The following is a 25,802-nucleotide window of genomic DNA, read 5'->3' as shown; positions in this document are numbered from 1 at the left end:
AGATCATTATTGTGCATTATAGATCATTACTATCTGTTAAAAATAGAGCACTCACGTGGAGGGTTGGCTGACAGAGTGTCTGTGATGCCAAGATGACAAAGGAAACGGCGCTCTGGACAGATGTAAATCCACAGAGATGAGAGTTGGAGAAGGAGCTGAACATCACAACCACCACAAGGTCTCTGTCAGAGACAACAGGCGGCGGTTGCTCCACTAGAATTGGGCTGTTAAAGACCTTTGGGTGCCAGAGACCTTCTGAGCACTGGGCTGTGCTGTCACACAGTGGTGGTTTTATTCAATTACATGCCGAAAATGACACCTGCTGTAAGTGCTGTTACAGAGACACAAAGCAGGAAAGAAGGAGCAGAGCCAAGCAAGTTTTGAGGTTTTATCTTTATTGTCAAAAACCTTCAAAACATGTTATGCAAGACAAAGATCGACTAGTCTGTGTTTAATGTGTTCTAACATTTTTAATAAAAATGTAATCATAAAAAAGACCGCTGACAAGTTTGAAGTTCAGTTTTCCCGAACATGTAGAGAGGTAAGTTTATTGTGCGTTCACATAGGGTTACACTCTTTTGTCGTGTCTGACTTCAACAACACTTTAGCAGTGCAGGTCTCCTTATTTACAACCAGCTCACATTCATCCGGGATACCAACTGTGTTTGCATCAGGGATCCTTGAGAGACAAAAAGGAACAAATATCACACCAAGAGTAAAAAAAACTGTCTTCTAAAATGTTTTTTTCACAAATTAGTGACTGTACATAACTTATTATGGGAGACTTTCTTCTGTGTGAGAGCAGGGGATTGTGATTCTTTTTCACTTCAAAGTTGTGTTTTATGTCAGACTTCCTTTGCAAGAATGGTGCACTTGCAGAGGGCAACTAACAACTGATTGCCGTCCTCTGCATATGACAAGCTAGTAGCTAATAGGACCAATATGTCAGTTTGGTAAAACACAGAATATATACACAACTTTAATTTGCCATAATGTGTGACAAGTGTTGGTTTAAGAACAATCAACATATGATGGATATCAGGTTTCCCAACAGTCCCTTATAGAGGGTTTCTTTGGAAATAAAAGGTATAATTGTTCAAATCAAAATCTTACTTGCTACAGCAGCTCAAGCCCTCGCTCGTACAAGAGCACGCCATGCAGTCTCTGACCCATTCAGAGCCAAACGCATGCTGCTTTCCGTCCTTGTCCACACACCCTACATGTAAAGAAGGCAGTTAAGAGGAGCCGTTGAGCCACTTATCAAGCTCTGATAATATTGTGGTAGTGATTCATTGTGTGTGAATCAATGTGTTCATAGGTGTATTTTTTATGAGTGCTGAGTCAGCTAGCAGGTTTTGAGCAAACACACAACAGGTTGATGCATTCCACTCGTGATGGAGATGGACATATGAAGGACTAGGTGCTGCCACACTGTTGTTGTTTTGTGTCTCTTCCAAATGTTCTCATGTCGACTCACCTGTGGGAGGGTTGTTCAGATCTTTCAGCACCAACTCCTGGAAGAAGCAGTCAGAGTGACACAAGACAACTAGTCCCAGCAGACAAATAAAAACATGGAGAGAAGCCTGAAAGAGGGAAATAAAAGACATCTGTAAACATGGTATCTGTTTTGTAGGCTCTGCAGTGCATGTATGCACTTATCTTTCTTCCTTTTAAGGTCTTCTAAAAATTGAAAAACAAACAAATAACATCCAATCCTTTAATGTGAAATAGCTTTTATATGAAAATAAATGTGTGAGTCTGTAGGTTTTAGGATAAAAGCCATTTGCATGTGTATTCAAGTGATTTGCCACTATTACAAATGATCCAGAATTATACAAAATACACTTTTATGTATACATTTTTTTAAGCAAAAGTTATTATGTCTGCAACATACTGCATTTATATTCATTGCACATGATAGTATTGTAAACAAAATCAAGAAAAATCATGTTTGAATTAATTACAATTATTAAAATGTAAATTATTTGTACCTTATCTGCAGTATTTACAAGTGTGTAATAGTCATTGTGTGAAGAGGAATCTCCATTGATATTATTTGATAATGTACCATATCTGACTTTACTTGCTGATTGATCTTTTACCATAACCATGACTTCTGCTATAAACAAATATGAATAACATAATATATATGTGCAGTGAGACTAAAATGTAATCCTGCAGGAATTTAAAAGCAACTGTAAAGCTGGAGTGCAATTTAAATTAATTATTGGTCGTAAAATATAAAGCACATTCTGACAGCAATGATGTCTTAAAAGTTTAATACATCTAACAGTAGCAACATCTATTGAGCAGTTCAACCACAATACAACACTTAAAATAAAAGATTCCCAAGCTCTTCATGTTCATAGTTTCCTAATTGTAAGGTGTAAACTACATACCATCCTCAGGTGTGATCTGGTCAACAGGAAGATGATCTGAGTGCGAACTCTCTATTGGAGGCTTTATACTAAGGTATGCACCCCTGCATATCTTTATTGATAATATTTGAATGGCATTTGACTGTTATCAGATATTTGTTTTTAAGGTGGGGAAGAAAAGCATGAAGGTAATATTGACAATAAGGCCACACCTCTCTGAATCCTTTTCACTAATAGATACTATGTTGAGTTTTACAAACTCACAAGAAATGTGGATTTTCTAATAATATTCACACCTGATTTTACTCAACAAATGCAAAAATAATTACATATTTGAAAAAGCAACCAAAGAAACAGAAAATATAAAAACTCTTTGTAAACTTTTACTGCTATAGGTGTGCACCCTTGCATATCTGTATTGATAACATTTGAACAGCAATTGTTATCAGATATTTGTTTTAAGGTGGGGAAGAAAAGCATGAAGGTAATATTGACATTAAAGAACACCTCACTGTATCATTTTCACCCATATACTATGTTGAGTTTTATCCTAAAAAAATAGAAAAAAAACTTTCGCAGGGAAAAAAGGAGGAAGCCTTCAGGAGAGCAACAGAGGAGGATCCCTCTCCCCGGATGGACAGAAGCAAAAGATGTCATGTTTACAGAATGAACAACGTAACAGAGTTACACCACATTCAATAAATATGACAGAAATTATTCATATAATGAGTGGTAGGCATGGACCACGATCCAGATAACCACGATCCATGTCAGCAGAAGGAGGTAGAGAGGAGGGGCATCAGCAGGGCCGCCATGGAAGGAGGTATGAGGCAGGAGACAGGAGGTAGGAGGCAGGAGGCAGGAGACAGGAGGCAGGAGGCAGGACCGGCTCTAGACATGGGAACTTGAGGCGAGAAAGCACAGAGGCTCCCGGGAAGAAGTAGTAATGTGGATTTTCCTAATAACATTCACAATTAATTTTATTCAACAAATGCAAAAATAATTACATTTTTGAAAAAGCAACCAAGGAAAGAGTCTAAAATATAAAAAAGTTCTGTAAACTTTTATTGCTGAGCCAAAAGGCAGAGATGGATTACTTGCATTACAAATAAAGCCATGAATTGTAAACAATTATTAAAAAGCTTTAGTTTGGATTAACTATGCCATCGTAAACAATATACTTTGGAACTTTTGTGATCCAAAAAGTCTTTATACTGTGCAACAGAGGAACACTCTGGACAATAAAGCCTCAACAAAATCAATCTCTTCATTTCATTACTCATTTCATAATTAACGATACGTAAAAAAAAAAAAAAAAAAAATCATACTAATTACGATAAAAACACAATTATACTAAGGGCCGATTGACAAAATAAACATTACAATAAATGCTTTGATATTTGGTTGAGTTTAACTGTGAATGTAGGAAGCAACACAATCCCAATGGTGACATTATCAAATAAAACAAAGCTGTAGAGTTCACCCTATAAAGTGTAAATGAAAGAAAACAACAGTGAGTAAAAAGAGCTCTTTCAGCAGAGAACAAGAAGTGTTTTTCCTGTTGCACATCAAAAGAAACAACTGCCTCTTTTGTTAGTAGTGAATCTCACAAGTGTTCAATCTCTTTGCAGCAAAACTAGAGAATCAAACTTCTTTACAGCTGTAAAGCCCGATCAGTTCTCTCCTGCAGATGTTAAGGGAGACTAACAACCCAAACCAGTGAAACTTAAACATCCCCAAAGTGGAACATGAACAACGGAAGTGATTAATCGAAGGAAAAAAAATCTCTCAAAACATGTTCTGCTCCTGAGCCCCGGAAGAACCCACATATCTTGTGTCAAATGGAAGTAGGGTGAAATTCAATTTAAAAGGAATTGTTCGCCATTTTGGGAAATACACTTTCTCATCCAACTCAGATGAGAAGATTGAGACCAGATGAGAATGGTTTCAATCTTCTCATCTAACTTTCGGAATAAAAAATAAATCATCCATTCATACAAATGAGGGGAAAAAACTCCCACGTAATAAACTTATAACCATCCAAAGATAAGAAGCCGCATCTCACGTATCGTTTCTCTTTCAGTCGTTAGTCTTGCAGTCCACGCACATTGCAGCTTCCCCTATCTAATCAGAGTTTTCATGAAGGCAGGTTTGCTGAAGGGCCAGTGATACTGGTTGGGGACAGGTCCGTTCACATTGCACTCAAAGAAGGAGAACATGGGGAACCAAATGCGCGCCCTCCGGCTCTGCTGGTAGGCACGGGTGTTGGCTAGTGTGTGGTAGTAGAGGAAGAGGCGAGTGGTGATGTAGAACGCGATGAACACGTCGATGGAGTAGTGCTCGTGGGCTGCCAGGATGAAGAAAATCCCAAACAGGTTCAACACCCAGGAGATGGTGTGAATTAGATGCCAGGTTCGTGGAGTGTCTGCAATTGAAAGGAATCATTCGAGAATAAATGTAACAAATCCCCAAATCAGCCAAAGCCTATTGTAGCATAAACATGGAAGCTGAACACAAGCACTGTAAATTATGTTGAAACAATCTCATCTACACCGTCCTGCTGCTGTAAATACTGACTAGCAAAGCAAATGCGTAGTAATCCATGGCTGAAAGTAGTACCCAACACTTTAGTACTCTGGGTATTCAAAGTCTTACACAGCTTATGTCAACCAAAACATATTAAAATACATCAGTGAGCCTCATTGTTGCACTGAGTGATGTTCCTGCATTATAATGGACAAATGTACTTTCTATTTTGCAAATGCAACTTTATTCTGAAAATAGTCCCCAATCCTGTTTGAGAACTGTTTACTACAAACTACAATGCCCAGCTGTTTATGAAAATTACTGACCTTTTTTGAAAATGGAACTATACATTTTTGACCAATTTTTAAAGCATCCTTACAAAACAGAACCAATGGGCTTGGATCTGAGAGTCACTGACAAAAGAAGGAAGTCAGAAAGCAGTGAGAGAAGAACTAACACATTATTTGTTTTGACCTTGATGGGATTAGTTGAAAAGACAGAGGATGTCGTATGCTGTACAAACTGTAAAGTCCTCTGAGGCAAATTTGCGATTTGTGATATTGGGCTACACAAATAAAATGTAATTGAACTGAAATACTCTAAACATTTTGAAGGCAAACAAAAGTGTTGATGCTCACATTCAGTCACAAAAAAGTTGAGCAGCGTGATGACAACAGTGTGTCCACTGAACATGTAGTCTCCACATGTTTGGACGCCCGTCAGCGTCATCCCACATCCACTCCAGATCAGCAGCGCCCTCTGGATCTTTCCCCAGGAATCACCGTACGTCTGAGGAACAAAAAAACACCCGTTATCAGTCATGCTGTGACTCACACTGGCAGCTGTTCATCAGCTATCATAGTGGGAATGCTGAGTCAAGAATACACTGTAACATTGCCAATAGCAACAAGAGTTACTGGGAAACTAGCAAATCATCTCACGAGTGCTTCCCACCTTGCTGGCACACTTCAGGTGCTGCCCAGGAACAGAGAGCGAGGTGACGAACATGGTGCAGCAGCGGAGCAAAAACACAGTTCCCAACAAGGAACACAAGCGTCTGAAGATGATGGACCTGAAATAGAGACAAGCGTTCACAAAGCATTCCTTGCACAGCACTTTTTAAACTTACATGCATTTAGATGATTCATGTGTTTTTTAGCGGTGATGTGGTGCACATATAATTATAGCAGAGTGTATCAGCAATGGGAAAAGCTGCAACGGTGGACTACCTGTGTTTGTGGAGGAGCAGGACCAGAAGACACATGTAACACAGGATGAGGCCACAGGCTTCAGCCATTGCAAAAGCCCAAGGGATTCTAGGAACACTGTCAAGAGTACAAAAACATGTGTATCAGTGTGCAGATTAGATATGAGTGCAAATGAACTCTGGAGTCTGTTCAACATGCATTGGGTACATGTGTTTATACCTGTCCAGAAATATATCGGGCAGCGGTGGGTACGTCCTCATATCCGGGACACGCTCATGTACGATGACCATGACAAAAGACGTAAATCCAAACACAAAGAATACATATATGCCACTCATAATTGTCTTCCACACCTCTGGGTCCAATCGGCCAGCCAGGTGCTGCCTATACCGCCCGTTGGTGTGTGCATGACACACAGAAGTGTGTCCAGATCGGTCACCGTTCCTCAACCTCAGCTCAGTCTCGTTACTTAAGCGATCACCTCCGTTACACCTCCTGTCCGCTCTGTCGCAGCTCCATTCGCCCCCTGTGGCCCCCAGCGGGAGCCCAGCCGGGGGACTGTCTGTAGGCCAGAGACCCAGCTCCTGCAGCTGGGTCTGGTTCCGTCTCTGGAGCCGGCAGAGGGCTATGATCAGCCTCTTGATGTCTCCGAGCACAGAGAGGCCCAACGGAGGCTCGCGCAGGTCGGCCTCAGTCAGAGCCAGCAGGCTAGGGCCGTCCAGGCGGTGCTGGTCGCACAATAACACCTCATACTCCCCGAAACCTTCGTCTTGTAGCCACCGGGCCACCTGCTTACAGCTCCAGGAACTCACACTGTCCTCTGATGTTGCCATGCCACTGCAGGGACAGACATATACAGTGTTAAGTCATGTAGCGCTCAACGAAGATCCATCAATCTGATAAATGAGCAGTGCCTCTTTCTCCACTGTGTTTTCACCTCTTGATGTCATCACTGTCTTTGTCACTGCCAGTCCTGCTATTTAATACACTTGCTGTTTGGTCTATGAAAAGTCAAGGTGACATCTTCAAATGTCAAATATCTGTTTTATGAGTTCATAAGTCATATGTTTTTATCTTGTTTCTATAAGTGTTATTTAGTTCCTCTCCTACAGACAGACTAGAGGTACTGATCAAACACTCTTCTTTTCCTCTACTCTTTGACCCTATGATAAAGCGCCACGGTTCGGATCGCCGTGTCCTCCCGGCTGCTCCAAAGGTCTGCACGGCTCCACTAACACGACTGTCCACTGTTGAACGTGAGCGATAATCTACATGCTGACTGGACAGCAGATACAGACTTAAAATCATTCAAGTAAGCAGCTTTCAGCTGTCACTCATACATGAGACAGCACCTGGTTTGCAGGGAGGTGTATTTATCAACGAATACTACCATGATGAGATATCATAAAGGAGGCAGTATTTTCACAGCTGGTTATTTAAACAGTTGCAATTCCTCTGTGATGATTAGTAAATCATCACAGAGGAATTGCAACGATTCGGAAACTAGTCAAATTTTAGGGCTGCAACTAATTCCTCAAAGAAACGATTATTCGTATGGTCTTGTGATAAATTCACATCCCAAAGTTGCCTATTTCTGTCCAACCAACAGTCCAAAACCAAACAAATATTCAGTTTACTATAAAAGTAAAACAAGAAAAGCAGTTAATCTTTACTAGAGCTGAAACAAAAACAAAAAAACAGTCTGATCATCAAGTAAACCATTTATTCAAGCAAAAAAGTCAAACATTTCTAATGTTTAAATGTTTCTAATTTTTGTTGTTGTAAACTGATTAATCACCGAGTGAAAAAAAAGTGAGTAAATGTATCAATAAAGAATACAAATTATTGTTAGTTGCAGTCATAATCCTCATATTTCAAAAGCTTGAACCATCAAATGAAAAATGACTTCAACAATTATCTACACAGAAAAGTCTTCAATCTTTAAATCCAGATTGCAGACTTTTCTGTTTGCTGTTGCCTTTAATTGAACCAGGTTCAAGGATTTTAAATCAATTTCTGCATGTCACTACTGCATTGTATTTCTTAAACTGCACTGCAACTTGTATTCTATTTATTTCTTTTTCACTGTTTTTTATGTTTTAATGAATGTTTTTAAATCTTGTTTTCTTCTGCATTATGTTTTGATGCTTTTAATGGTTTTATGTGAAGCACTTTGAATCGCCTTGTTGTTGAAATGTGCTATACAAATAAACTTGCCTTGCATTGCTAAATAATAAGTATCTTCTAAATTGATTAACTGCTTAAGCTTGATTCAAAACATTGTCAGTTGTGTGATACAAGACTAAAAACATCAGCTGAAATATCATCAAACATTTATAGTTTTAAAGGTTGAAACACTTTTTTACTGTAACTCACTGAAATGTATTAGAGATCAAATATCAATGCATGTTTCTCCTGCCATTCCCACATTACTCTTTTTCTTTCTAGGGAGTGTCACCTTTGGATTAACAGTGACACATAATATTACATCACAATATTGATTGCAACACACTGTTTCAAAAGCATCAGGATATGAGATTTTGTTAATAATCTCCCAAAGATCATCACACCAATTTTAGTTAGTTGCATACCCTCAATAATGCAGATGATACAGTCCATACAGGGCAGTCGAATTCAGCTACTCAATATATATGTCTGAAACCTAGAGCAACTCACCTGGCTAGCTGGTTCTGTGTTCCCTCACAGAGATATAAGTTATCATTAACTGGCCTCTAGATTTTACTGGCAGCATCCTGCAGCTTCTCTGCCCGAAGCTTTACTTGGGGATTCATAAGTGCCATGTCAGCTTGTTTAGCTGGCTTACAGTGAGACCCATTGAGCAGTGACACACAGCTGAAAGAGAAAGCCCTTCAGTGTGTGTGTGTGTGTGTGTGTGTGTGTGTGTGTGTGTGTGTGTGTGTGTGTGTGTGTGTGTGTGAGAGAGAGAGAGAACTTGACAAAGGGCTCATAGTCTGTTCACCACAGCGTCACAAAGAAACACCAGACTGCTACATTTCAGCATGAGATAAACTCTGTGCAATTTAATCACATTTCTATGTTGTTGTGGAACAGTTTAAACACAATCTACACTTAAACAACACGAAAAGGTACACGTGAGAAGAAACAAGTCACAGGAAGTACATGTAGTAGCTTCAAACTAACTTTAAAAGATATTAGTTGCCTCTTACCATAGATCCACTGTCACTGTGCTGGCAGAGGGAGTGTATGTGCTGTCTCTCTGGGGCAGTTCATGGCCAACATGCTTCTGACAACTAAGCAACACTAAACAGGAAGAGACAATAATAAACAACACCAGTAAAGAAGAGCTGGTGCGCTAATGCAGGTCTGCTGAAAGCACACTGCCACCTGCTGGCCTTGTGTGGGTAAAACTCGGATCTGTTTCCAAGTTATGTTTCTCCTAATAAAAAAAAGATAGATTTCATGGACTAATTGGTTTGAATTTGACAACACAAATACACGCAGGGGTTTTCAAACCAGTAATGTAATTATAACCACACTTCTATAGGTGAGGGTTTGACTGTGCCAAACTGCGCCAAACTGCACCACCTGTTTATGACAGTCAGAGGCTGCAGAAACCAATGCAAAGGCAACACACAGCAGCGAGGAACGGACAGTGGTTTACAGCCTGTAAACTTGGAGATGACAGACACACAACTGTTCTCTGAGATGAGACGTGATGCACAAGACTCTGAGCAGAGACACGTCAGCGACACAGACCCAGAAGAGGAGGAAAGGTGCACATCTGCGACAGAGGATCCAAAGAGGATGTGGAAGACCCTGTCTCTCCAGGAGCTGGAAGAGGTGTTACACTTAACTCCACGGAGATGAGGTGTGGCCCAACCTGTATTTTGGGGAAATGTGAGTATCCTGTGCCTTATTTAAGTGCATCAATATGTATCTGTGCTTCAAATGTGGAATTTGTGTCAGGTGTATGTCTCATGACAAGCTGAGGCTCTGGCAGCTGGAAAGCTGTGCTGTAAAGGCAGGGATGACTTTTATGGAACCACGGTGAGATACTACGGTGTCCCAGCCAACGATCTGCCAACATTTGACCTTTTTTACCTTTTTTTCCACCCTGCTACTGAGTTCATCGACCAGGCTTTGACATCAGGAGGTACCTCAAGGTGCCACACGTGTTTTTCAGTTACTGTGGGGTTGCCTGCACCTTCACTGTCTTTGTTTGTCTCTTTTATGATGTCCAGGGAAGGTGTTTGTGAAGGTGTGGGTCGCTCAGCTTCATTGGTCCTGCCTACCTGATGATTCATCACCAGCTCAGTCTTCTGTCCTCTACACGCTGTGTGCAACAGAAACGCTGGATTTTCCCAAACAGAGGTTTCCTGCTACAGCTTATAGCCCTGGACCGAAGACTGCAGGACGAAGGGCTGAATGAGAAGAAATAAAACAAAGCGATGAGCAACCCTGTAATAAATCCGTAGAATTGTCCTCCCTTAGTGTGCAAAAGTCAGTGCCCGAACCCATTGCCCTCATTCACACCATGCAAGCCTGTCTCCATTTGTACCATGTTTATGCTAAACAGTTCACTTGTGTCCACCCCTCCCCTCCTTTGTCCTTATAATGTGACCTCAGTGGCAACAGAGAAAGTCCCTGTCTTTCCCTTTCAGTGCAACAGCAACATTAAATAACTCTACATGCAGTCAGAGAGAACTCACTGAACACAGGGAGCTAATTTTAGAGGCTGGCGGCATTCAAACAACCACCTGCTCTCGTCCCTCACTGAGCTGCAGACTCTGGTGGTGAAGGTGGACACAAACAGTCTGTTGGAGGAGCCAGGACAGAATGTCAGGGAGCAACCAAGACCTGGTGCTCATTATTAAAGAACTAGAGCTCATCTTGGATTCATGCACACTTGAGCTCACGCCAATGGATGAAGTCTGGCCCAACCTCTACATAGGAAATGTGTGAGTGTCTTGTGTTTGTAGCGGCTGCTGAAGAAATTGTCATGAGTTCTTCAACAGAGAAATTGGTCATTTTTATGAGCTTGTTAAAGTACTGAACCTGTGTAGCTGCGTCTTTACATCATTCCATGACACCTTTCCTCTTTATTCCCTTGGTTCTTCTTCTGTTTTGTGTGTTCCAGGGCCATTGCACAGAATAGAAAGAAATTACATAAACTTGGCATCACCCATGTCCTGAATGCTGCACACTCCAAGCAGGGCAGCATCGGTAACCAGAGTTTTTATGGGAACACCTGCGTTTACTTTGGCATCCCAGCAGAGGATTCAGAGCACTTTGATCTCAGTCACTACTTAAAAAGTGCTGCTGACTTCATACATAAAGCCCTGAAGAGCAAAGATGGTACAGTATATGAGTGTGACACCCAAATGTTTATAACTTTGTTGTTCTATTTCCTCTCTCATTCTCCATCCTGCTCTGCAGGAAAAGTGTTGGTGCATTGCATCATGGGGATTAGCCGATCGGCCACTTTGGTCCTGGCCTACTTCATGTTGCGGCAGCGTCTCCCTCTCAGAGATGCTATGAGGCGTGTCGTCCACAAGCGAGCCATTTATCCCAACAGGAATTTCCTGTCGCTCCTCCTCAAGCTGGATGAACAGCTGACACTCAGACGGCGGTTGTGTCCTCTTCTCTGACATCTCTCTCTTTTTTCACCTCTACACTCCTTACATTTTTGAGAGACATGGAAAGAGAGAGAGAGACCTAATGTGAAACCTCTCTCTCTCTTTTCATGTCTCAAGTTGAATTTTGTACAGCAGCAATGGTGTTGTGAAATATTGCAAATATTCTCAGAGGTTTGTGTCTATATATTCAAATTGTATTCAAATGTTACCTCATTGTTGTCTGGCATGTTCACAAGCTTTGTAAATAATTTACTTTACTTTGACTCGAGTCTTTGTGAATAACCATTAAAACATGTTATGATATTCCATTGAAATATTCTGGCTGGATGGATATAGAATGAGTGGTGAACATTATTTTTTAAATGTGTTTAATTTAAACTATGCACATTGCAACATTTTGACAAAACAGTCAACAGTTTGCTAAATAAGGTAAAGAGTTTTTTCTTTCAGCCAAACCCATTAATATTAACAAACTCATGTCTTCTCTGATCAAAAACAAAGTAATTATTTAAATTAAACCAAAATTGTATTAACTATTGCTTTACTATTCTGACAAAAACTAGCATTTGATTACATTTAAGTTATTCAAATTTAATTTTTACAAAACTAAAGGAAAAAGCTGTCTAAATGGATTTCAATGTGGATTCATTACCCAAGGGGCATATACATACAATAACTAAAAATGTGACATATTTTAAAGTGATGATGAATCAAAATGGGATAAGATAATATGACTGAACATTGCAATAAAGAATAATTCATGTATTGAGTTTTAAATGAATACAACTTGATAACAAAAGAAATGTGGCTTGAAGATTTATTACAACCTGTAACTGACATGATGTTAACCGTCACTGTTGTACTTTACAGTCATCTAAAGGAGCAAAGAGAGTGCTGTAACTACACTTACTTATCTGTAAGTACTGTATACGCAAGGCGAAATGTTCCTTTTATTTTTTCTTCTTGCTATATAATTCAATGTGCATAACTTTCATGTTTGATTTATGCTAAATAATTCAGTATGCTATGATGTAAACACAACAAATGCTGCAATAGCTAACACGTCACTGGTGAATGTTATACACAGCTTTGATCATTTTTATTTTGAGCCAAAGGCATTACTCTGCAACATAGACACATACAGAGCAGTGGTGTATTACATAACACTCACGGAACCTTACCAGGTGAGCTAATGTTCAAGTTCACAGGGTAACACACATTGTTGTCCAAAAGAATGAGGCTACAGACATTTCGTCAGAATGGATTAAACATGTTTTAAAGTGCATGAACTGCTGCATTCTGAAGGATGTTTTGCCACTGATGAGTGTGTGATTACAGAGTTATAAAAGGAAACGATCGTAAGAAGACACTATAGAGCACAGTATGAGCGCACTATGAGCGAGCACAGGAGGAGAGGAGATTGCGGTGAGTGAGGTAAGTCAAAGTCAAAGTCAGATTTGTCACGACATGTACCAAGCATTCAGAGGAATTGAAAAAAAACGGTTCTACCGAGACATGACAGTGGATTATTATGGGGTGGAGGCTGATGATGCAATGGAGTTCATCCTTAGTCCTTTCTTTTACACAACAGCACGATACATCAGAGCTGCACTGGTCATGGGAGGCAAGTCAGTCACACTTCCATCATCTCAGTGTGTGTGACTTGATTTAGGTACACCTGTACACCCTCATGCAATCCAATACACCATAAAGTCTAAATATATGTTTTTGTAATTTCAGTCATTAGTGATGGTGTTGTACTGCACTGCAATATATTGAGAGGTGTTTCTAATATTCTGTCATGTAGGCATTAAACAGAGACATCTGCATCAATGTTGTGCAATTTTTGTAAGTAGACCTTTTTCACATAAGACATTTAGCCATGTAACAAAATGACGGGTGTAAATAAGACAATTCGTTATGTTTGAGATCTATTTAGCTGCTTCAGTTTCAGATGACTTTCCCACTTTTAGAGTTGACTGGAACACTTGAATAGAACAGAGCCATCTTATATGCTATTAGTTATAAATGTGCTTTTCCTATTTTGGCTGATGACAAATTTGACAAACTATTTTGCAAAAGTGGTCTCAAATATACTGATCCATGTATCTTCCAGGGAAGGTGTGCACTCATATCGTCATTGTGCGTCTGAACCGGGACATTGGACCCAACTCTGGATTTCCGGAGCAGCCGAGACAGTTGGAGCCGAGCTTCAGTCCACAGATCACAGCGGAGGACCACGCTGACACATCATGACGGACCATTGCCCTTCCACCCTTGTCACGCACCTGTTTAATTTGAATCCACATTTTGTGTAACAACAATCAAATCTGACAAATGGAAATGCCATCTCTGTGTCATCTGTCACAAGAAGAAGTCTCATTCATTATCTCTGCCCCAACAACAATCAGTCGAATAGAACAACTGAATGCTTTCAGTTTTAGGTCTCCAGAAATAACTCTCCTCACACCTGTCACACATGATTGACATTCCTGCAGTGATGATAACGCAACATGTCACTCTTACTAAACATATTGTTGTTTTATTTGTTTCTCATGATTCAGTGTTTTCTATTTCCCATACAGGCTAATGGAAAGTAATCACTGTCACATTAGAGGACTCCGATCATATTCTGAAGGCTATAGAAAGGGTCTGTTTGTGTGTGTGTCTGTTTGTGTGTGTCTGTGTGTGTGTGTCTGTGTGTGTGTGTGTGTGTGTGTCTGTGTGTGTGACATTGTTGAGGTCAGGTGTTGTAGCCCAGCTGTCTAAAAATATCATCTTAAACACAGAGCCTGACGGAGCAGTTACCATTCCAGATCTGTAGTCCAGCCTTCATGCTTACTGTAGACTAGAGGGAGGTCTCTGTTGACACGCACACACACGCACACGCGCACACACAGTTCACACATATCCACTGAGGAAAAGTTGAGGTGCTGGTCTGCGATCCTGCTCAGGAATGGATTTAAAGCTTTAAACAGTTATAAGAAAGAGGTAAGCACTTTCTCTCTGCCATAGTACTTTAATAAGCCATCAATGTACTTTTCTCTTTCAACAGTCAATATAATGAGCAGAACACACACCTGACATAATCATAGCCAGCTTTAGTTTGTCTTGGAACATCACAACACTGTTTTCTTGGAAGTCTTGAAGTGTCTTGTATTGTCCGACTGAGAAATACCAGTTTAATCTCAAAAAGAAAACCAATGCAGGGATTCACATTTTAGAGGCAGGAACCATTGAATTTAATATTGATTATTGTTATAGAAACAGATACATTTTCTGCAAATACACTCAATTGACAGATGGTTGCAGCTTTCAGACTGTGTGTGTGTGTGTGTGTGTGTGTGTGTGTGTGTGTGTGTGTGTGTGTGTGTGTGTGTGTTTTCTGTTTAGCAGAGGTGAACTATGTCCTCCTGTGCGGTGAAGTCCAGAAGCAGGAACCCGTACACAGCGGTGCAGGTGGACCCAGACAGTGACTACATAACACCAGGAACATTAGACCTGGAGCAGCTGTTCTGGACCGGCTCTGGGGCTCAGTATGCACATGTCAACCAGGTCTGGCCCAGCGTCTACATCGGGGATGAGTGAGTAAACACACTCTGAGATGGTTTTGTGGTTCTAAAGACGGCTTCAGACTGAGCCTGTGTGTCACATGAAAAATAGGAAAACAGCTCTGGAGCGGCCTGGCCTCAGGGATCTGGGTATTACACATGTCCTTAATGCAGCAGAGGGGAAGTGGAATAACGTACTGACTGGTGCTGATTACTACACTGATGTGGACATCCAGTACTTTGGTGTGGAGGCTGATGACAAACCCACATTTAATATCTCCCAGTACTTCTGCTCTGCAACCCAGTTCATCCACAAGGCCCTCAGTCACCCACAAAGTAAGAGTCCTGGAGGAAATCAAAGCATTTCAAAGAGAGCATTCTCTGGAGAAGAAGCCTGAAAGCTTCTCTCTGTTTCTAATGAACCCATCTATCTTTACTTGATTTTGTTCTAGACATGGTGCTGGTGCACTGTGTGATGGGTCGGAGCAGGTCGGCGGCTCTGGTCTTGGCATACCTGATGATGGAACACAGCTTAACTGTGGTGGATGCTATTGAGCATGTGCGACAGCGCCGCTGCATCCTTCCCAATCACGGCTTTTTGAAACAGCTCAGAGCCCTGGACATCACGCTGCAAGAGGAGAGGCTGAGACAAAAAAGAGAGACGCAACACCAATAGATAACTGTATTTAAACGTCTTCTGAATCCATCTCAGGTATACACAAATGTTCTTTATGTTTCTCGACTATTGTATCAATAAATTGTTTTGTTTTTCATAACTGTGTGACGCTATGGTCTCAAAGGTAACATTGAAGAATGGGGCATCCTACTGGCTTAGTTATTTAACAGCAAGGGATTATGTCAACGTATCCAAAATGTAGTGAGAAAAGTGCAAGAACACATTTTTACGAGTGAGGCACACATAGTAGGTGCTGGCATTATAGATAGACTGTGCGACAAGCTAAAGCTGATTTAAAGCAACTTTGCATAGATTTTAATGTTTGTCCATTGAGGTTTGATTTGCAATATATTGGGTTCATATCGTAGATAGCTTACTAATCATGTAAGCGATTTATCTATCTACCTACCTACCTACCTATCTCTTTTTATTTAAAGAACCTTTGAGGGATTACAAATAAAATACACTAACAAAAAAATAGTTATGGTTGTACATTTTATTTGTGAATTGTTCAACACAAATATGGGCAACTTGAGTGCAATTGAGATCAGGAATAAACTGTTACTTAAGGCGTAATGGTGTATTTGAATATATAAAAATAAATGAAAAGTGGGACAATACTAATACAAATTTCAAAATAACTTAGTATTCAGAAAACATACTTCCTCATAGAATATTTTGACAATCTATATTCAAGTATTTAATGTTGTGCAGAACACAACATACTGAGGCTAATGCAGATGGTTTGAAATGTTTAGACTGAGCCCGAATTTAGCTTGTGTTCTTGAATTGTTTCCCTTGGTTTCTTTTGCATCTTCCATTTGTAGCAGTTAGCATACAACAACCCCAAAATCAGATGGAAGAGTTGGGCGACAACAAACTGCCAAAAACCTACACCCACAAAGAACACTAATTCACAGAAGAGAAAAAAAGTCTGTTTTATCACAATGTAATCCTCTCACAGAACATTCACATGCATCATTTTTCCTTACATGCATTTGAAAGATGCTGTATGTCAATGTTTTACCCCACACGCCACCAGTTGCCTATCACTAATCTTGTTTGCAAGTTTCCCTGTACAGACAGATGCAGGTTCATATAAACACCAGTCGGTCTCTGCAAACATTTACAGAGAAAGGCAGGGAAAGGGCATGTGACTAGAAGCACCTGCCCAAAAAACAGCGTGAGAAAAGAAACTTTCAGTCGTAATGTTGACAGTGAAGTTGATATTTAACGGTCAACACAGGAATTAGGAATTATTTAAAAGTGTAAAACTTAAAAAGAATAAACCTCTGGTGTCATAACTGGCATGTTAAACTAAAGCTAAACAAGTACAACTCAGGAATACATAATTTTTAAAAAATGTACCTAAAACAAATCACTACTGCACATTTCAATGCAGTATTCAAACGCTGATATTTTGTTCATCAGTCCTTGGTTTGTATAAATTGTCATCCCATTGTAGAATTAACTGCTTGTGCTTTGATTCTGTCTCTAAGGGGGAAAACAAGACTCGTGAGATGTCAACACGAGCGCTCGCAGAGTCTGATGGGCGTCAGTGTAGCCCAATGCTGGCAGAGAGCCAAAAAACATTTAGAAACAAAAACATACTGTCCATAAAAGTGTGATTACATTTAGATTGTCTGTGTAAAGCAAAATTATCACATCCCCTGACGTTATCATGAATCCTTTATGGTCATTTATATATAAACAAACTGTCGTTGGCTCTTGATCCACTAGCGGCGAGGAACGGAGACAGGCACACTTGTCAGGAGATACCCAACTAACAATTGGAAGGAAATTATTGGCGGATGAATTTAAAAAAAAAAAACGGGAGGCTGATATAATTTGTTATCGAACAGAGTTGTGTTTGGCAGGGTGAAATGAGGTTTTAGGCGGATGAGTTGTCCTGGAATCTCTTAGTTGAAGTCAGGTTTTTCTGGGAAGGTGCAACCTGCTCGTCTAATGATGGTGTTGGCGGCGTAGTGTGCCGCCTTCACGCACTGATCCATTGGTTTGTCCTGGACCAGCTCAGACAGAAAACCTGCAACGCAGAGGGGAAACATTTTAACACCAAAGACACCGAAAGCTTGATATCTATCAAATGAAAACGGGACAATCTTACCTCCTACAAAGGCATCACCTGCACCAATTGTGTCAACAATGTCCTTGGGGTCAATCTTCAGTACAGGGAATGTCTCAACCTTGTCACCTGAACAGGAATGTTAAGAATAATTATACGTCTGCAGTAAAGCTTTAACAATAATAAGAGACAGAGAGACTAGAGTAAAATAAGGAGAAAAAAAGAAAAGAAATCTTACTGAGGCCCATAGCAGTGTCATCCTTCCCTTGGGTCAACACGACAATCCTCTTTCTCTTTTTGTTGATCTTGGGCAAAGCCTGGGCTTTCTTGGCAATTTCCTTTATGTCCTCGGTCTACAGACAAATCGTACATTAACATAACCAGTTGATAATGCAGATATGACAAATGCAGAACTAATCATTTACAAATGCCAAAAGACATCAGTCCACTCACCTCGAAGTCTTGCTCTTTAGCAAATGCTGCCGCCTCCTAAAGGACAAAAATAAAAGATTGTTTTGCACAAAGATACGTGCTAAATATCAACATCTAGTGGACACAAAGCACTCCACAAGCACATGCCGCACATTTGCAGAGTATCTTAAGAATGTACTGTGAAAGTCTAGCTTACTGTCTCATTGCCGAACAACACATCAACGTAGGGCATAACCTGCATGAGGTTATCTTTGAAGAACTGACAGATGAAGGGCGCGGAGAGGTTCAGGCAAAACAGCTTGTTATTTTCAGACGCATGTTTCGCCACTTTCAGCATGGACTCCAAAGAGACGGTCAGGAAGAAACCCTGGAAGCAAACAGTGACATTGGGTCAAGACAGATCTGCTTTTTATATCCTGATGGGCTCTAATGAATCACATGAAGTCGTAAGTAGAGACTGCACCAGTATGTCCGGACAATCCCCTGTGGGCTCACTTGTGGTTTCCCAATATCAGAAGTAAACGGCACATCACACCATGTAGTCATTTGGTAACTACTACTTACAGCAATATAGTAAACTTTAGCTTTTTCCACCAGCTTCCAGTTTTCTTCCAGGTCGAGATGCTTGTCCTTCTTATAACAGTTAGCAGCCGCTAGGTTAGCTACCAGAGACCTGAGAGGAGAAAACAATAAAAGAGACAAATATTTACAGACAAGTGAGATTATAATTAATCAACATGTGCCTATAATAATAATAATAATAATAATAATAATAATAATAATAATCACCCACCTGTTATCTCCGGTGATGCATGCAGCACATGTCCCTGTGGGCTCCTCCTCTTGCTCGTAGTAGTAAGCATCGATGTGGGCCTCCTCAGCCTTCTGCTTCAGGATATCTCCAAACTTGTCTTTGCCAATGCAGCCAAAGAATGTTCCCACATTGTGGGGTTTTTGGATCATCCACTACAGACAGTGACAACAGCTCTGATCAGCATCAGTTGATGAACTCTACTCACTGTGGCCAACATTTGCAGTTAGATTTCACAGAGCATAGATGTATTGACAGAACAGGATGTTAGTGAGTTTGTAAGTACATGACTGACCTGAGCAATCTTTATGGAGTTCTGTGTGGCTCCTCCAGCGTGGTATTCAACTTTGAACTTCTTCACTATCTCCTCAAATCTATACGCAGAAACACATGTATAAATATTACACAATACATAAAGTTAGTTCACTTCCCATTCACCTACAATATCTTTATTTGTGCTGCTGGCTAAGTGCTAGACAGATGCAGAACGTCACATTTTACCAGGTACAAAGTATCAATTCTGACTGGGTATTGAATATAAAACTTGTTTTAGAGTACTGATGGATCTTTGTCAGTGCTTTTCTAAATTCTTCAGGTAATACCGTAGTTGTATGCAGGATAACTAAGGGAAACATTTGGGAAAAACGGCAATTTGTTTTCTTGCAGAGAATTTGATGAGATGAAAATATTGAGCTACAGGCATCAGAAGCAAAGCATTAACATATTAATTAGTGCGCTTTAAAAGATGCTAGAGGGTGGATACTTAACATCTGAAAGACCCAGGCTAGCTGTTCCTAAACATCATGCTAAGTGTCGCCTTGCTTTAGCTTCATATTAAATAGACAGACGTGAGAATAGTCAATCTTCTCTCAGCCAGAAAGTGAATTTGTGTTTTCCCTTTTTCTTTGATCAGACATCAGCGATCATTAATTGCATATGAACAAGTTTAACATTACAATCAGTTATTTTGTTCTATTGTACTGGTTTGACTGGCATTGTTGATAATATCGTGTCCATCCCTGTGGTGTGTGTGGAGATGATGTGGCCTGACAGCCAGTAAGCTCATCTAGGGCGAGACTGTACTCTATGGAGAAGGATCATCTTTAATATTTCTTTGAGGTAAATTCAATATATGCATGACTGATCACTGACTACACTATTTGAACCATTTACTCCTTTTATATATCACAATGACTGAATCTTAGGGCTAAAGCATCTTGAATTTGCCGTTTTTTCACTATTAATTTAGCAGAACCATCAATTTACACACATATTTGTTTGTGTTTTTTAGTGAGAGTATGAGACAGTGGGCTCAACTATGTCATTGGGAAGTATAACAGGGATGTTTGCGAGGTGGAGAGAGACATGGAGCGGGGTTGTTTCTATTGTATCATCTCATTTAAAGTCTATTTCGTCACTTATGTATCTTCCCCTTCGGGGAAATCTACAACATGTTAGCACCTGACCCCGGAGTGCTAAAACCAGTAAGACCTGAATGGTCCAAGTGGAAACAGCAATGTCGACAGGTACAACCTGTTTGGACTTGCATCTTCACACATTAAGTGACCAAGGGCTTCCTTATTAACTCAGACTAAACTCATTCAGCTACTGGCAGCATTACTGACTTAAGTTGGGAATCATGAGTACAAATCTTCCAGTATATAATTCATATATAAAGATGCAACCGTCTTTAGTATTTACAAAGTGTCCTAGTTATACTCTCTAGTGGTGTCAGACTACATCAGTTTGATCCTTATAGACGGTTACACATAACTCTCTTATCTCCTGTTAAATGTTTGCTTTCTGGCTCCTGCCTCAGAAGGACTGGGAGGTGAAGTGTGCTGGTTTGCTATTGGCTCAGACTGTCTCTCTATGCTGAATCTGCCATTGGCCATGTACAAAGATACCGAGGTCAATAGTGGCGATTTCTGGTGTGCGCCTGTTTTGACTGCTCTGCTCCGGAACAGAGAGGAACAAACTGTATGAATTCAGACACATTTGTTTTCTCCCTGCACAGACTAAAAATCACTGCCGACACCGAGAAAGAAATGTTGCAATATTGGAGTAACGAACAGTGCTTTGTGTTTGTCCTCTGCCAGGATCTGGTCATTGGCTTTCAGAGAGTACCTGCAGATAATTAAAAGGAGAAAAAAAAGAGTCATTAGTTTCTTTAAGTCATCTGTAAAGTATGTTAGATTAAACCTTGCTGTTTTAACTCACTGTCCCGTTTTATTTCACACACAGCTCCAGAAAGGTTGTTTAGAATAAAAACCACACACATAATAACTTTCTCGATTATGTGGATAAGCATTTCAAACACAATGGTGGTGCTGCCAAATGGGTTGCAATAATTCATAAGCAGAGGACTTGAGGACCTCTGTGAAAGTGCCTCTATTAGTACCACTACTCAGTTCAAATCAATATGTTGGTCAATTAAGTAAAATATAAATAAAAAGAGTCTAGTTTCCTCGAATCACAAAGGTAGGTTAGGGATTAAGGTGAAGCTTTAGTCCTGCTTTATTCTATGTGACTGAATTAGAACTGTGGTTGGTTGGTTTAGCTGTAATCCTGGAGTTTATGCAAGGGGTTTGAGTGGACTCTGAGCTGGAACCCAGAGGAGCCCTTTGCCCTGGTCAACTCAGTGTGACAAAGCTCGGACAGACCAGAAAACTGCTGCTCTGATTGTATAGGTTTCCACTGATGGCTCACACAAAGAATACACAGTAAATTAATAAATAAGTAAGTAAATAAATTATCTTAATGACTTAAAATTAAAAAAAGGTGAATTGTTGAGTCACAGTGATTCAATTTGTGCTGTGCTAACTTTTAAGACTTGGCCAGTGTGATTTAAGTACATTGACAGATAAGTGGCATTGATTGTTTGTTTCACTAACTAGAACAGACAAACATGCATCAATGTTTGTAATATATATATATATATATATGAGATACAGCTCTGCTGATGTTGATCAGTCAGCGTTGCCGTTTCCTGTACTCTGCTCTCTTATATACTCTTTATCTTGTATCTCCATTGATTCAATTACATCATAATACCTCTTTCTATGATAGTCAGCCTGTCACTGGAGTGACCTCACTGACACAAATCATCTATATTTCAATTGATCTGATCTGTGCTTCATGGACATTTTATAGCAGCAAAAAGATGGATGTATGCTACTTGTCTATAAAAAAGAAAAAAGCTCAACATCAAAATAAAAGTTAATTTAAATACTTGTTAGTATTTCTTTGCCTTTATAATTCTTGAAGGATCAAGGACTACAAGATGACAGCACCGTCTTTAGGTGACAAAATAAAAGTATGATAAATGTATTAACTTACTTGTCCAAGAAGTCTTTGTCCACAACAGCACTGATGTCTAGTAAGGGGTTTCCCATCCCATAGAGTGAATTAGGGCTGAAACACAAAAGACGACGCGTTAAAACTAAAAAGCTCTACATTGCTTGGCTTTCACAAGACTAACCATCTTCCTTCTTTATTTGTATGTAACACTAGTATTTTTTGAAACATTACTTCTAGCTTCATAGACGAGCAGACAGTCCTCCAGCACAGTGTAGAAAGGCAAATTTCTAATTTTATGTTTGGTCAGTTCACTGAATGAGCTTGGTGTTTATTCCAGGATTGGACCGTTCATTTGCACACAAAAAAAAAAAAACAGTTTTGTTTCCATGTGACTTCCATCACATGACTTGTTCCACTTTCACAGACAAGAGAAGCAGAAATGGCACATTACAGGTTTAAAACATCCAAGACCACAAAATTACAAAATAATATGAATGTTGCGGTGCAGTGGTAAGGACCCAGTCATGCATGTAACCATGTTATGACATGCAGAGCAAGGCAACATCAAGACAGCTGCATGCTGCGCAGGTCTCGACAGTCTGTTCTCTGCTGGGGCAAACTACTGAACACGGGTGGAATGTCTTTGCAAATCGTAGTCCTGTGATGCCAAAAAACATAATTTTAAAAACAGCACAGCAGTACACTTTTTGCGTCAACACAACAGCCCCACGTGAGCTTGTCTCAGGTTACACGTGTCTTTAAATGTATAATTATTATATAAACAAACACTGAATATTTGAAGTGCAACACTGTAAAAGTACCAAGAGTTTCTGGAAGCATGTTAATAATGTGCACTCGTCGTCACCCCTGAATGCTAGTTCTTGATGTCACAACAACAAAACCCAGACAGAGCACGTCTCACAGACCGTAACATATGTCACGTCCACATGAGCGACAATATTTTCCCCATCAAGCATTTCATTTTTCATACACTCCTCTGAGAACAAGATTTACTGAAGCAGAAAAAGCAACATGGACTAATGTCTTTTGAAAAAAAAAGAGTAGGGGATGTAATTAAGCAGGTTGTTGTGACTGGAAAACAGAAAATACATCTTCCCAGCAGATGGTCACACCCTGACTATCATTTCCCACATCACATGCATCTGTCAATATGCAGTTAGATGATTAATGGCCTTGGGCAGCCAATTACACCAGCCTTTAGATAAATGTCCTTTGTCAGCGTGCTCTTACCTTGCAGAAGACATGGTGTCTCTCTCTCTGTGTGTATAACAGCTAGACACTGACAGACCTGTTGAGCAACCTTAAACCGGCTCAGAAAGAGCTAAGCACTCAAAAACTTCTGAATTTCAGCTCAGTGTGCGTGAAGATCGATTTTACCCTGCAACCACAGCACCTCCTACTCGACCGACTGATTGGAGACATCTAGGAGGAGGGAGGGCCAGAACAGTCGGTCTGTCTGGCGATTGGCTTGTCTCGCACTCTAGCCTCAATCCACTCACTCGTTTGAAGCTAGATTACATCGTGAGAAGCGTGCTGATGATCGCGGTCACTGAGATACCAGACACATCGGGTTTCAGTCAGAATAGGGGAAATAGCTAAGTGAAGCCATTGTCCGGCTTATTCAGGCAGAAACATTGCATATTCACGACCATGCGACTACTTCGCAATGCATTGTTTTGGAAGCTGGTACAGCATGGCAATGCTTTTATCATCGCTACACCAGAATGCGGAGCCAATCCATGACACTGAGTGTGCAGACCAGTCCAAGTACTTCCTTGCAGGATGTCCCACTAGGGTGGCTAAGATAAGCGTTAGCTCCGAGGCGGCACTTCCAGAGATAACTACATCAAAGGACTTTACCCCTTATCGATGGCTACCTCTAACCCAGCGTGCTGGTTCATGCAGACATGTAATGGTGGAAAGAAACGCACACTGTTCAACCTCCCTCACACACATTCATGATGTGTTCAGGATATATGTACATATCAAACTAAAGATTAGCGAAGATTAGCGTGCAAACTAATTAGAGGAGGGTCGCGTCTCCTCGCGCCGCAGGGAAGCAGTTTATTTTGTATTTATTTTTTAAACTTTCCGTCACCTTAGTTCTGCAGGAGTCTTTTTGGTCGGAGACTCCGTCTTCTTCTCCTCAGACCTTCTTTGTTTCTTTGCTTTTGGTTCTTCAGAAGCCATGGCTGACTGTCGGGCACGTTGCGATCACCTTAACCGGTGTGAAAACGCGGTCGCGCTAAGCGGGAGAGGATTTGTGTAACCCTGAGGAGGGCCTTGCAGGCAGCCGTGGCCTCCCCCAGTACGCGTGACGCGCACAGAGCTCAGCCAATCAACGCTCTACATTTAGGTTTGTCTGGAGACGTGGTCGCGTACGTTTAAGCACTCATGAATATGATACAGAAGGAAATCATACAACTTCTGGTACAAATACTTTTATCGTGAAAGTTTTTCCACCATTACTGAATGCAAACCTTCATTTTTGGAACTAAAATTAATTAATTATAGTACAACTGAGAACAATATGGATTCAATCGAATTGATAATGTACACATAATAAAATAGTTAGAATAAATCAAGTGTTTATGAAAACTACTATCACGTCAGTACTGTACAAGGGATTATTCAGCAACGTATTTCTAAATACAATTTAAATACTTGACACCTTCACCTTTTTTTTATTCACAACAAGTCTACAATTTGGCTGATATAGCTCATCATCAAATTATGACAAGCATTACTATGTTTACATCTGTAACCCATCTGTAACCCTCAAGAAAATATTTGGTTTTCTGTGAGTTCGGCCTGCACAAACACCTGGAAGTTTATACACAGGGCAATGAAACCCAAGTGACATACAGACGTGGGTGTAGCTGCCCATAAACTTTGCCTGACTAAAAAGTCCGAAACTTTGCTCTGAAAGTGTCGATCATATTGACACTACAGTTGCATTGTATTTAAACCATCTGGATTTATTATAGAGCTTTACTAATACTATTTGGACCTTATTCTTTTGATTTGTGGATATGTTCTCGTGACTACGTTGTGTTTACGTGTGCGTAGATCTGCAGGCGTCTCCTTAGCAACTAAGACCGGCTGCCACCAAGTAGCCCACATATCCTTTGCACAAGCAACCGGAGTTAGCAGGTAAAACTTTATATAATCCTTGACACTTATATAGTATATACATTA

The 25,802-nt window shown here is 40.3% G+C and overlaps 5 protein-coding genes across 5 annotated transcripts; 2 read left to right on the top strand and 3 right to left on the bottom strand.

Moving 5' to 3' along the window:
• Nucleotides 1–558: 558 nt before the first annotated feature.
• Nucleotides 559–2,111, bottom strand: LOC306746610 (beta-microseminoprotein-like; the record flags this gene model as incomplete). Its single annotated transcript, XM_079229542.1, has 4 exons — nt 559–679; nt 1,114–1,216; nt 1,478–1,583; nt 2,103–2,111. The coding sequence occupies 4 exons, from the start codon at nt 2,109–2,111 to the stop codon at nt 559–561; spliced, it is 339 nt and encodes a 112-aa protein (XP_079085668.1).
• Nucleotides 2,112–4,498: 2,387 nt separating this feature from the next.
• LOC306746609 (sphingomyelin synthase-related protein 1-like) lies at nt 4,499–6,945 on the bottom strand (the record flags this gene model as incomplete). The annotated part of the gene is made up of 5 exons (XM_079229541.1): nt 4,499–4,803; nt 5,543–5,693; nt 5,859–5,976; nt 6,134–6,229; nt 6,332–6,945. 5 exons carry the CDS (start codon nt 6,943–6,945, stop codon nt 4,499–4,501), a joined length of 1,284 nt encoding a protein of 427 aa, XP_079085667.1.
• A 3,954-nt stretch (nt 6,946–10,899) lies between these two features.
• On the top strand, nt 10,900–11,776 carry LOC306746398 (dual specificity protein phosphatase 13A-like). Its single transcript, XM_079229309.1, has 3 exons — nt 10,900–11,052; nt 11,232–11,449; nt 11,531–11,776. Exons 1-3 carry the CDS (start codon nt 10,931–10,933, stop codon nt 11,740–11,742), a joined length of 552 nt encoding a protein of 183 aa, XP_079085435.1. The 5' UTR covers nt 10,900–10,930; the 3' UTR covers nt 11,743–11,776.
• Nucleotides 11,777–14,590: 2,814 nt separating this feature from the next.
• Nucleotides 14,591–16,016, top strand: LOC306746513 (dual specificity phosphatase 29). The gene is made up of 4 exons (XM_079229436.1): nt 14,591–14,721; nt 15,127–15,314; nt 15,394–15,617; nt 15,734–16,016. The coding sequence occupies exons 2-4, from the start codon at nt 15,136–15,138 to the stop codon at nt 15,955–15,957; spliced, it is 627 nt and encodes a 208-aa protein (XP_079085562.1). The 5' UTR covers nt 14,591–14,721; nt 15,127–15,135; the 3' UTR covers nt 15,958–16,016.
• Nucleotides 16,017–16,452: 436 nt separating this feature from the next.
• On the bottom strand, nt 16,453–24,832 carry LOC306747051 (adenosine kinase-like). Its single transcript, XM_079230051.1, has 11 exons — nt 24,703–24,832; nt 22,623–22,697; nt 21,357–21,410; nt 19,579–19,657; nt 19,266–19,438; nt 19,037–19,145; nt 18,669–18,839; nt 18,494–18,529; nt 18,279–18,393; nt 18,083–18,169; nt 16,453–18,001 (listed from the first exon to the last, which is right to left on the bottom strand). Exons 1-11 carry the CDS (start codon nt 24,792–24,794, stop codon nt 17,877–17,879), a joined length of 1,116 nt encoding a protein of 371 aa, XP_079086177.1. The 5' UTR covers nt 24,795–24,832; the 3' UTR covers nt 16,453–17,876.
• Between the last annotated feature and the right edge of the window lie 970 nt (nt 24,833–25,802).

The sequence above is a fragment of the Taurulus bubalis genome, assembly GCF_910589615.1.
Source record: "Taurulus bubalis genome assembly, chromosome: 14".
Taxonomy (NCBI): domain Eukaryota; kingdom Metazoa; phylum Chordata; class Actinopteri; order Perciformes; family Cottidae; genus Taurulus; species Taurulus bubalis.
The sequence above is the reverse complement of the archived record's forward strand: the minus strand, read 5'-3'. Positions and strand labels throughout refer to the sequence as shown.